The 12,922-nt window shown below is 41.1% G+C and overlaps 2 protein-coding genes across 2 annotated transcripts; both read left to right on the plus strand.

Moving 5' to 3' along the window:
• The first annotated feature begins 4,491 nt into the window (after positions 1–4,491).
• On the plus strand, positions 4,492–6,492 carry LOC131885614 (cytochrome b-c1 complex subunit Rieske, mitochondrial-like). The gene is made up of 3 exons (XM_059233718.1): positions 4,492–4,664; positions 5,701–6,022; positions 6,104–6,492. The coding sequence occupies exons 1-3, from the start codon at positions 4,592–4,594 to the stop codon at positions 6,390–6,392; spliced, it is 684 nt and encodes a 227-aa protein (XP_059089701.1). The 5' UTR covers positions 4,492–4,591; the 3' UTR covers positions 6,393–6,492.
• A 2,528-nt stretch (positions 6,493–9,020) lies between these two features.
• Positions 9,021–12,527, plus strand: LOC131885143 (uncharacterized). Its single transcript, XM_059233080.1, has 3 exons — positions 9,021–11,224; positions 11,779–12,027; positions 12,114–12,527. Exons 1-3 carry the CDS (start codon positions 9,046–9,048, stop codon positions 12,236–12,238), a joined length of 2,553 nt encoding a protein of 850 aa, XP_059089063.1. The 5' UTR covers positions 9,021–9,045; the 3' UTR covers positions 12,239–12,527.
• Positions 12,528–12,922: the final 395 nt, after the last annotated feature.

The following is a 12,922-nucleotide window of genomic DNA, read 5'->3' on the forward strand; positions in this document are numbered from 1 at the left end:
TGTTTAATCTGAGCACACGTTTAATTTTTTTTCCATTTGTTTTTTTCTCCTTGAATGGATTTAATATGTCACCATAACCCAGGGTTGCAAAAGCCACTTGTGGTTCTCGTTGGAATTGATGGTTCGAATTTATGATGTGATTTTTATCTGAAAACGCCTCAATACTTTATGATTATAACTCTGGAGGTGTTTCTGTTCAAAAGTAGACTGAATATTCTTTTTTTTTTACCGACATATTGCTCATTGAGTCGAGAAAAACATATTTTCCTCTCTCTTTGAATTAACAAAACACGAGGTTTTAATGTAGGTTGATACGTGAAGCTCCCAAGTTACTCGTAGTTGTCATGTTTTCACGTTTTTCCACTAGAGATCAGCCGAACCTTAGATATGAGAGCAAGGGCTTGATGTAAGTTATTGGATCATTATGCAGTCTAGAGCTACTATTCTCTATGGTACAATTTTCAGAGTATTTTTGGGCATCAGGAAGTAAGCAATTAGTTTTAGAATGCAACGTGTTATTAGTCTTTTTTATGATACATGATTGACACGGAATCGTTAGTGCAAGGACTTCTAGAGATCTGGACTGCAAACGGAAGCAAAAATATCCTATCTCTTAAACTGCTCATCTTATTCCAAATAAGCACTTCATACGGCCACAAGATCTTGATGAATGGATGAACTCAGCCAAGTTTGAGCACAAACCTATGCTTATCAAGAGACATGTTCAAAGTTATGTAGTAAACACAACATAAAATTTAAATTTTCGGCCTGCTCTTGGTCATCTACATAAGCTTTTGACAACATAACTTTGAAACGATCGACTTTGCATGTAAATGATATAAAATTGACCTACCGTTAATTGAAGAGATCTACGTTTCTTATTTTATTACTTTAATTCGAAAAGTGGCTCAGAGTGACTATGACCAAGAGCAGGCCGATTTGCCGGGAAGCTCGTTCGTAGTCCATATTTCTAGAAGTCCGTGGTTAGTGCTACACATTCATTTCGCTCAAATCTCGACCAAGTATATCTTCGACAAAATACAAGACATGCACGCTTATCAATTCGTCATAGTGGCCATGAAAAGGCTAAACAACTGTTGTAAAATGTATTACGTTGGGAAATCAAAGATGAAAAAACTTCCAGAAAGCAATCAATGCACAGGGTAGTAATCCTAAGATTGCAAATCTTCCATTTTATAAGTGAAACCGCTCCGAGTACCATAAAAGCAGAGGTGGATATTTCAGTGATGAGACAAAGATAAATCAAATTGAACAATGAAGAGGCCCAAGAAGGACGAGAAATTTATTTCAATGTTCGAACTAACCAGTGTTCATGTTCCCGAGGGCTTGAGGATGCTCGCAAAACGCACGTCAAGCCTCTGCGATCATTGCAATTGACCCTAAAACCTGGATGGGGGGCAAAGCTCAAATATTCTTTTGAAAACGAAAAAACGTGAAGTGCCAGATACGTTTCGTGCCTTTTTGAATGCTGTACATTTCAACCTTTCTGATCCCTTCCTACGTATACGAGAGCTCTCTCATGTCCTCAATGTTCCAAGAAAAACATCTTTGAACCTGCTCGAGCTTATGCAAACCTGCTAAACTTATTGGAGCACAAATGGATGTAGCATATTCAAGATGTGATTGAACAATTGACTTGTACCGAGTTAGCATCGTGATGCTATCTCTGGGCTGAAACGTGCGATACATCCAACCACACATTTGAAAAGCTTTACCAACTTTCAACTGGCTATGCTCATCGAACTTTCCATTATTTTGGAGGACTACACCTAAATCTTTCATGGAAGAGACCTGCTCAATATTTTTACCTCCATTATCTACGATTGTCTAATGGCGTCGACCTAAATGTCATTGAGGGGAATATTATTCCGTTTAAGCCAGGGAGGAAAAGCTATTTAAGACCATTTTCGAGCGTCTAACTAAAAATGATGGCAGATATTAGTGGCAGAAAATAGTGGCTGAAAATGGCAAAAATTCATGCAAAAAGGGGGAAGAAAATGGCAAAAAACATCATACATTTAGAACACCTTTTTCTTATATTTGTGTAAGTGTTCAATTCGTTTTCACGTCTAATTCACGTTTCGGGAAAGGTACTTTGGATTGACATGCTAGATAGTGCTCAAGAAATATTGAGTTTGCAATAGAGTTTGAATTTGTCACAAGAATCGATTGTGAACAGAGTTGCCATGACTCAAATCGAAGTTGTATGTCTTGACAGATTCAAATATCATTCCAATGTGAACGACTAGAAGTGCATTGATTCGTTTTGGTCAATGTTAAAAGCTTGTGGATAATGCTTTTGTTGCAATCACATGAAAATATCTTTTCAGTCACAATATTTAAGGAATTGCTTGAATTTCTTTAAATTTCAAATTTGTTTACTTCCAAACTCCTATTAGTTAGCAAGGATTTTGTGATTTTGTAACCGATACAAAGAATGTCATTACATGTCCTTGTCATGATTGATTAAAAGCAAACTAAAACGAGAAATGGTCACGTGCAACAATGAAACACTTGATCAACCAACGAATTGGTATAAGCCGATTAATGAAGCCCCTGAGCATAGGGTTGGTCAGGGATTTTGGTCCAATACCGCATAAGCTTGTTTCATTTTCTTAATCGGTGTTACATGTGTTTATATTCGTTTTATCGATGTTTATATAACTGATTGATGCATTCTTCACGATCCTATTTGAATTTAGAAAGGTTGAGTGTTCCACGAAATTGCAAGAGCCCTACTAAAGACGACAAAGCCATGAAATCGGTAGATATTGTTCCATCGCGCCATCCTAGTCCCAAAAAGAAGGTTCAAATTAGAGTCCAAAATAAGAGGAGCTCTATCGAGTACCGTGATCATGCATTGACAGACTATAGTTGAAGAGTCTGGAATTGGGGTTGGACAAGGATTGGATGGGAGAGTCGTTGACGCAACGCTGGTGGGACGAGGCTGGGTTGAAAACGCCCCTTGGACATCGATCATCGAAATTGATGTTAATTTGTTGTTGTTTTTTATGACTTCTATCACATGAGTTGTAAAGGTCGGTTAGCCATTCTGTTGTTCAAATAGTGATATCAACCTTTCCTTCTAGGAGGCTCGCTCTGGGAATGGTCTTGAAGAATCCATGCTCCAATAGGCATTGTATGTCTAGATGCAGAATGTTTCATCATTACCACTACAGATCTCAGGTACCCAGCTCATTGACAGCTTAACTTCAAATAGAACAATAAGACTTGACGCGTTGATGGATACAGTGCATTCATACTTGATCCATATCACAACAATTGAAATGTCAGACGAAAAAATGACTTGATAAACAATCTTGCTGCAGATTATGTGTGACATATTGAAGGGCTTAAAACAGGAACATTCGATTTGAGAGTTTCAACTGATGATCAAATGGCGAAGAACGAAGAAGTAGAGGTTTCGAGAATGTGCAGCTAATTGCACGTAACACCCTATGTAGCCATCATTCCACCCTTGCCAAGGATTTATTCCTCATACTTGGGATCCTAAAAATACCACTTTTTTTGTTGTATCGTGCATTGTAGTGACTGGCACTTTTTTTCCATCTTGCATTGGTTTGACCTATTGTCGTCTTCCATAGCAATCAATTTAAAAGCGCCAAAGTGGATGAAAATCCCTTTCGGGTTTGCTTTCCAAAGCTTTGCCTTCAAATTCAGTGAACAATACAACTTCTTAGTGAGGACGACTTGAAACGTCGAAAATTGAATTGGTCTAAACTAGGTTCAGCCTAGAACTAAAGGTAGAATTTAGTTTATATTGTATATTATATGTTTGCCATCGAAGTGTCCATAGAGTAATCAAAATTTAATCATTAAGGCGCCCTCACTGATCAAATACTTGGTAGTAGAAACCAAATGTGGTCGGCTGATCGCTACTCAGGGATTACTTATGGCTCATGTTTCTTTCAGTACTAATGGATTGTTGGCTCCCCAACTTGTTTGAAAGTGCTGAATGGTGATGAAAAAACTTATTTGTCCCCTCCAGCATAGATATTTTCCTCAAAAATCCTCAAAATTCGTGTATAAAAGAGTATAATTCTCTAATGGTGGGAGATTGATCCTTTTATCCAGGGAAGTCTGACAAGTCTTAAATTACCCGCCTTCGCAACCGGAAGTCAGTTCTGAAATTATTCGTTTTTCTTTCTTTCTCGTCTCCTTCAGCCTGGACAGCCGATTGTTTTCACCTTGGCGACAAGGATTTTCGTTGCCTAACATTGACTGAAACACGATACAGCGTTGCCATTTTAGCACTATCCAACCATTAGATCTTAACCGACTCCCAGCTCCACCCTCAAAACCATGTCTTCATACCATGCTGAATCAGTGCTGGCTCATACCAAAAGACATTTCCCATGTTGTGAACCCAAAATCAAGGGTTGGCTGTCTCTTTTAATCATAACCCGTAATTAGAAGTTTGACAGACACAGCAACGTTTCAGTTGGATAGCATGAATTAGGCCAAACTGAATCAGCTGATTGTGGTGTGTGTTCGACATTTTGGAGACGTCCTAACAGATTTTGGATTTGGACTTGGACTGGTGAACAAGATGCAGTCTCTCCGCTCAGTGGGTGTCCAATGGACCAAAACCGCCAATGTGCTCGGCCAAAAGGCTGTGCCAGGTAAGTGACCCCTGTGTGTCAATCCCAGGACCCATGGGAGCTCGTCCTCCATGAATGCAAACCATGGCAGATCCAAGGCAAATACTAACAATTGATCATACAGTCTTTACAATGAAATAAAAACCCGAAATGGAAGGCATTTAGGTTCGTCATCTATCCGGTAAGAGCCGTACATCTAATTGGTGTCCTATACGCCTGCACGCCGATGGTATGGAATCCTTGAAGTCTTCAAACTTAGACGAATGTCCACTTTACGATGAAGGATAGCTTTGTGGTCAATGGAAGTATCCAATAGTTCAACCTTGTGTCCGATAGGTCCGATCATCATTATGCGGAGAACGAACTTTTTTTCTTCTGCTTTACTAAAGGTCAGAGAATGAATGACAGGCTGGCTCCTGAATGCATAAATTTATCCAGGCTGGTGAATTTAGTAGTATCATATGGTTTTCTCTTTCCCATAAACTATGACACTGAGTGTGGTGTCAACTTCAGATAATGAGGTGCCAGCCGATTGGTTGGGAATTACGTAGTCAGATTGAGGATCTGTGTACCAAAGCTAGTACTAAACCCTTATTGCTCTAGGTCTCCTCCGATTGGGACAGCTAGAATCTGAAGCATTTACAGTGATACATTACCTTATTTTTTTCATTCTGTCTTGCGGCAGATTTACTATTGATCATGTAACGAATGAATTAGTACACTGGCTCCTCCATTGAGGTTTGGGGGTTAGGCTAGGTTTGTTGAGTTTTTGGTCCGGAACAATCAATGAAGGTTCCGTATTCAAATCTAACCATCTTGCCTTGCCACCCGGTACCTCTATCCGTCGAAGCCAAAGCCCCAAAGACATAGTCAGCCACATTTATTATAGGATTGAATGGCGGGCGGAATTTGGTACTTTATTGCTTCGGCTACTAAAAGTTGCGATGGTATTGCTAAAATAGGTGTTAATTACCTGGCTAAAACGGTTTAATGCGAACCACCGATGAAAGAAAAATAACCGTGCTGACTCAAGTTCTCCCACATTCGATTCTTTCAGTTTGCAGTCAGATCCGGTTGGCCCACACGGATATGGAGGTGCCTGACTTCACCTATTACCGTCGCTCCTCGACCAAGGACAGTACCGCCAAGAATCGCGAGTCCCACGCCAACCGCAATGGTTTCGCTTACTTGATGACGGCCGGAGCGGCCATTCCCTCCGTGTACGGTGCTACCAAGTTCGTCAACGTGTTCATTTCGAACTTGTCGCCCTCGCGCGATGTCTTGGCCATGGCCAAGATTGAAGTCAAACTGTCCGATATTCCCGAGGGCAAGAATATGACCTTCAAATGGCGAGGCAAGCCCCTTTTCGTCCGACATAGGTGGGTGGAGCACGGTTTGGGCGGGACTTAATTGAAGGTGATTGAAACGCCATATTTCAACTGATCTCGATTGCGTTCCAGGACCAGCGCCGAAATTGACACGGAGAATAAAGTGGACGCCACGTCGTTGCGCGATCCTCAAACCGACGAAGAGCGCGTTAAGGACCCCAAGTTCTTGATTGTGATCGGTGTGTGCACTCACTTGGGTTGTGTGCCTATTGCCAACGCCGGTCAATTTGGGGGCTACTACTGCCCTTGCCATGGTTCCCATTACGACGCTTCCGGTCGGATCCGTAAGGGACCGGCTCCCCTCAATTTGGAGGTGCCCGAATACGAATTTCCCGAGGAAGGCATGGTCATTGTGGGATAAACAACAAAATCCCCACAACGGACGGGGCTCTATATTCAATCTTATAAAATGTATGTTATCAACCATCATTTCAGAAATAGAAACTATCGATGAACACCAACGGTGAAGTTTAATCGTATTCGTTAAACCTCACCACTGGATGGTGTCCTGATCCAGGCAAACATCGGGCATTGATAAGTTTGAATTTGCTTCCCCTTCGATTCATTTGTTTTGGGATCCCACTCATGATCAATTGTTTGCGGGTTCAAAGAAGCCTGATTAAGGCCTAACAATGATTCACCACTGCCAATTATTTATTTTGACACATGAATGATCTGATGTTCCTTGACAATCACGATTCAACGCCAATTATGAAAAAAAAGAAGCTAACATGCTGAAAATGGCTAGCCCAATTTGCGCCTTAAATGGATCATTTCTTATTGACAGTGCCTGCTGAAGTGCGCAGAAGGTAAAAATGGATGCAATGCTGTTTTTACTGCGGTTAGATTACTTCCACCTTGAGCGGATCTGTACTTTCAGTTAAGGCAATGATGGCAGCTCACCCCCTATCGTTTCGTCACTATTTCTATGTTACCATCGCCCAATTTCATTTTAACTGACGTACATGAGTTCACTTTATGGTTTCAATTAATCATTGAAACCGACTATCGCACTAGACATGGAGGCCTTAGATAAGGCTTTCTACCTGTGGTAATTTATAGGGCCAATTGGGTCGATTCCTCTTTATTAAAGTACATGTGACACTCGTGGAAGAATTTTTAGAATCATAATGCGTTTCAGATGAGCCTTTTATGCCTAATTCGTGACCCACTTAACATAATGTCAGAAAAAGTCTATTTAGCAATTTACCGTGTCTTCCTTCATTTCCTTTGGGCCGTCTGACGTTGCAAAAAAGAGCCCCTATTTAGTTGAAGAGGACTTGAAAGCTCATAGATTTTGACCTTGAACATTGATCACGTTCGAAAGAAAGCTTCAAGAGTCAGGACTGTTTGAAACCAAAATAAAACTATTGCTTTAGCGAAGAATGGTCTTGTTGAGGCAAGAAAACTTGAAATGTTGGTCATTTTTTTCGTTGATTTTAGTACTTTTTCCCCCAATTGTGCCATAATTCTTTTATACGCATTGTGTCTGTGAGTGGCTCACAACAATAAACAATCTAAATTTTAGTAAAAGTAATTGTAATGAGTAACGCTATTACGTTCTTTTGGCGAGTGACGGTTGGGTAACGAATAACTCTTTGTGGTCAAAGTAATTGTAACTGTAATCCGTTCCTTTTATCAAGGAACGACTAACGCCTCACTTAATAGAGATTATAATGCAAGCAAGGTTCGATGGCCATCAACAGATTTAACGATAATCTGGCCGCGGACGGCTATTGCTCCCATTTGGTGGCTGTAATATCACGCTTGGCCTTAAAGCTCAACCCTGGAAGCTAATCTGATTTGTCAGGGTTCAAGGCCAAACACGAAACCAAACCATCATACTCAACCCTTCATGGCGTGGCGCCTCTTTCGGAGAATCTGGATACTATTTGAAGCATTTTGATCTAGAGGGCCTGTGACTAGCCCTCTACTTGGATCCAAAAAGTCGAAAAGCTATTCACAGAAGTCTTAAGATTTAGTCCATGGCCCATAGTGGGTGGTTAAAGACCAACTTTACCTGTCATTACCTCAGGATGCCAATCTGGATTTACGATGATGTCACCACTTTTTTTGAGAAATCATTGCCTAATTTCCAAAACATTGAAGTCACCAAAAGTGCAACAGGAGTTTTCGAAAAATCAGCTATAATGGCGCACAGTTTAAATATTAGCAAATTCAAGGTTTTTTTTGAGGTAAAAGAAGTATTTCTATATCAATTAGTGAGTAAGTGATGAAACAGGAACATTTCCTTCAAGGATAAGTGAATTGTAATTGTAATTGATTCCTTTCACAAGGAATACTGAAGTCCATGAATAAAAGTGATTTCCCAAATACTAGTATTTGGACAGCTGTTGCTCGACAAAAACAATCGAATCTAAGTTTTAGCAGATCTTGTTTGTATTATAAGAATTTACCATCTCTCTTCTTGAGGCAGAACTACTTTTCCAGAAGAGAACAACGGCAGGAAACACGGCACAGATATATTTCATTCAGGTAATAAAAAATCCACCCTTTCTTGAAGGATGACGCCTTCCTGTTTTTACTTTGCCCCATGTTGATGCTTCCTGCATACTTTTAGTCACTACTACAAAAAGTCTGACTTTTGTAACCGAAGGAGTCAATAAAGAGAATTATAGTATTCTCCGACCTTCCAAATGAAAATACTGTACACCCAATCAAAGAATTTAGAGATGGTAAAACGTGCAAATATGCCACTTTGAACATACATAGAACTCTACTAATAGTAAGACAATGGTTGCCTGCTTTACATCGATATTTTAACCCAGACGACTGTTGAATTTAATGCATACGTTGCTCGTTGTAAAGCAATTATGGATGAAATGAGGACTAGTAATGAAACGAATTGGGCAATAAAAGCTGTCCTTCCGGAAGGGCAACGCCAGAAACAATTTTCACCTTGCGTAAGCATGGCGGATATTCAGCAATCCCGAAATCCGTTGGTTCACTTGGCTCAATATTTAAGTGAAACCACGGTTCATGGATTCAGGTACATGGTGGATGGCTTGAATCTCTTGGAACGAATTACTTGGGGCATCGTGATCGCTTGGGCGCTCATCTACTCCGGATACTTGGTCATAGGCGCTCTCCAAGAGTTTGAAGCGAACCCCACCTTGACCACCTACGAAAGCACCGAAATCAGTGAGGTCCCTTTTCCAGCGGTAACAGTGGATGCCGGAAGCATTTTTAACCATTGGGGCTTCGTTCGAGCCCATCTGGATTCCCTGGAGCCGAATTATAAGCAACCCTTGAATCGGCGCTTTGCGCCCTTAAAGAGGCGCATATTTGAGGTTATCTATCCCGACCTTCGGGAGCACGTTTACTCCGTTTTAGTCAATCAAACATCGATCATGGACGTGAGGAACGCTTCAATGTTTTTTAGCGAAAGGTTTGGGGATTTCGGGGAGTATTTGAATGTTGAGGACATCAACAACGAGCCCATTCTTGCTGAATTTTACACCCCTCAGTATCAAGAGTTTTTTCATCTCCGAATGAACTTGCGTCTGCATCCAGATTATGGGGAAGGTCTACTCTTGCTTCGCCTGTCAGCTTTGATGATGGAACATCCAATGGATGCAAATATGATTATGAACACTTTGGAAACCATGGCTGGTGAAGCATTTCAATTGGGCATGGGATGGAATTATGAACTTCAGCAAACTTTTGCCTACCTGTTTGACAACGTTTGGGAGATTTTGCAAGAAAACATGGCAAAAACCGGTCGATTCCCATCCGAAGCCAGTTTGGATGCCTGTTATAATGGAGAGGACGCTTGTTTGGATGCACTTAATGATGTTGGGTCCAGAATATTGAGCATCACAATCCTAAGGTTCCACGGGTCAACGAGCACGCCCTTTGGGTTGTTCCTGGAGCGATACTTCATGAACGTGTACAATGAGCCATTCATGAATGATCAGACAGCAACCAATGATCTGGAGGATTTGGTTTCAGATTTTCTCGTCGAAGCCACCCATCGCATCTTCAAGGATTTCAAACACAACATTTCTTTATACGAGATCAGCCAGATTGTTGATTTGCCCTACGTTAATTTTACTGCTCGACCTTATCAAGCCAAGGAGGCCTATCGGGACATGAATTGTCTCAACTATGATTACATCGTCGAATACCGGACTTCGTCATGTGACAGTTTACCGCCGCACCCACATATTGTGGGCTGTTGCCGCATTTGGGCTGCCATCGCCAACCGGCACGAAGAGGTGCTCAAACTGATGAAGTTCAACCAACAGCCTCCTCATCACCGTGATTACTCGACCTTCAGTGCTCAAGAGCTCAAGAAGGGTTACTTCGCCGACTTGGAGGTGTCCGATCGAACAGATTATTTACACTTGTACAATCCAAGGGTCTTTGGATGTCAGTGGCAAGGCCAGCCGGAGGATCTCGATGATATCAGTCGCTGTAATTTGTTCCACCGCCATTTTACCAACGCAGGCGTGGGTTACACATTCAACCAAGCCAATTTTGAGGACATGTTCATTCCCTCGCCGTACATGAAACTGTTTCAAAAGGTCATGAACCCACGGAGTGTGCTTCACAATACATCCATTCAATTCCTGGACAATGCTGGCCCCGAGAGGACTTTGAAGATCCATGTGGAGCTCAGCCGAAACCTCGGCGAGTATATCAAATTTGCTAACCCCTTGTACACGTGGATGGGTGGCTTGAGTTACAGCCCATTCCGCTCAGTCGAAAATGTGTTCAAGATCGCTCTCCATGATTCTAGCAGCATTCCGGATCTCCGTTATGACTATATCAAGATCTCTCCCGGCCTTGAGTACAAAATTTTGATCACTCCCACCAAGATTGAGTCGGACGAATCCTTGCGTTCCATGGACATTGAGCGGCGCAATTGTCGGTTCGATGACGAAATAGAGGACTCCGTTTTGTTCCAGAAGTATTCTCAATCGGGTTGCTTTTTGGAGTGTCAAATTCGAAAAGCGGTGGAGGAGTGCGATTGTCTTCCTTGGAATTATCCTCATTATACGGTCAATGGTCAGCTGACTAAGCTCTGTGATTATAGAGGTCATTTTTGCGTGGAAGAGATCCTAAAAAGGTCTACCTTCTGGAAGGAATGCAATTGTTATCCATCTTGCAATACCATGACCTATACCTACTCTATCAGTAACAAACCGGCAACGCGATTGTGCCCCTTTAGTGAGTGATTTCAGAACGGCATCTTGTTCCGTAGACCAAGGACAACCTCATCACTGGATAGAAACGGTTGGGCGGAGAAGACGTAACTCTTATCCAGATGAACCGAATGCACTTTCCTTCACATAAGTTGGGCTTTATTTGGTTCAGAAAGTGTTCGCCAATTTTGACCTCAATTGAAGGCCTGTGTCAAATGGAATGAGCTCTTGGAACTCAAAAAAGATGTGGGCACAAAATGGCTTGCTTAGCACCTTGATAAGATCTTACCAACGTGGTGCTATTTCATTCAATTTGCTCCCTCCTTGGTCTGAGATTAAAATGCTCATAACTTTTGACGCAGACGTTTGATTGATATCAAAACTGGCTAATGCTTTTTGAGGCTACAACTGAGTCCTCTCGTGTAAAGAGAAATACATTTGATTGATTGGAATTGGAATTACTCATTTCCCACCACCACCATCGCTGTCCAGTGGTGAAGTCGTCCTTGCATAAACATACATAATCAAATAAATGGCGTAGCTTTGCTGCCTAATCGTGGATACCGATTCTTTTTTTAGATACAATTTTTGGCACAAGCTCGGCGTATGTGGCGGAAGGTGACTACAAGGCATTCATTTCTTACCCCATTGACGACCAATTGACGGGCAAACATTCCAATCGTGCCTCAGACCGACTTGCTAAGGAATACTTCTGTCAAAATCGATGTGACAATGTTTCGGTTGTCGAGTTTCAAGTTGTTGGAACATCGGTGACAGTGATCAAAAAGAGCGCACGAACCACATTCATTAGCACACTAGCAAACTTGGGTAAGATTTCTTTCCCAGGAAAATTATTATTATTAATAGTAATAATCCGTTTGTAATGTTCATATTTTCCTTCATACCCGTTCCAGGTGGTCTGGTGGCACTTTTTACGGGAATCAGCATCTTGAGCCTATTCGAAATGGTCTTTTGGGCATTGAGATATTTACGAGCCGTTGTTTTTATTCCTATTCGAAAAGGACACAAATCGAAATGACTCATAAATGACTATGGCTTCAAAATTTGATGGTTTCTTTGTAGAATTTGGATATTTTTAACTAACTCGCTTGTAGTCAATTTGCTCCCGACCCTCTCTATAGCATCCATTTCTCTCTGAACACTAAAGAGATAATTTCATCACATCACAGTATTTTCAATGCGAAATTCTAGATCAAGGACTTGGTGCTTGATTTGAAGCGTGGGTGGAATTTGTATTTAAAGAAGGAATTTACGTGTTTATAAGGTTTTTGGGAATAGAGTTGGTCAGAATTTTGGAAGCTCAAAGACATGAAACAAGAGGATGATTAACGATACCAATGGAAAGCCTCGCCAGAATATAGCAACTATAACTACATAGGCTTGCATTCATTGAACCACAAAAAAGTCATATAGGTATAACTCCACCAAATCGATAATGAATATTCTCAAAATAAAGTTCGCTTTCCAAATACAGAAAGCTCTTTGGTATGCTCCGTAGTTTGAAATGAATGAAATACACTTGTCTAACGGCGACATTTCTTAAACGCTTTTGTCGATGACAGCTGAATTATAAAAATGTAATCATCTCCACCCGATCCTCATATAAATAATCGCCATGAATTCAGAATCATTATAGGTCTCGCGATAACCGACTTTCGTTTCAAGAATAAACCTATTTTGTCAGTCATCTCTCAAAGTGTCA

The sequence above is a fragment of the Tigriopus californicus genome, chromosome 8 (assembly GCF_007210705.1).
Source record: "Tigriopus californicus strain San Diego chromosome 8, Tcal_SD_v2.1, whole genome shotgun sequence".
NCBI classification, from domain to species: domain Eukaryota; kingdom Metazoa; phylum Arthropoda; class Copepoda; order Harpacticoida; family Harpacticidae; genus Tigriopus; species Tigriopus californicus.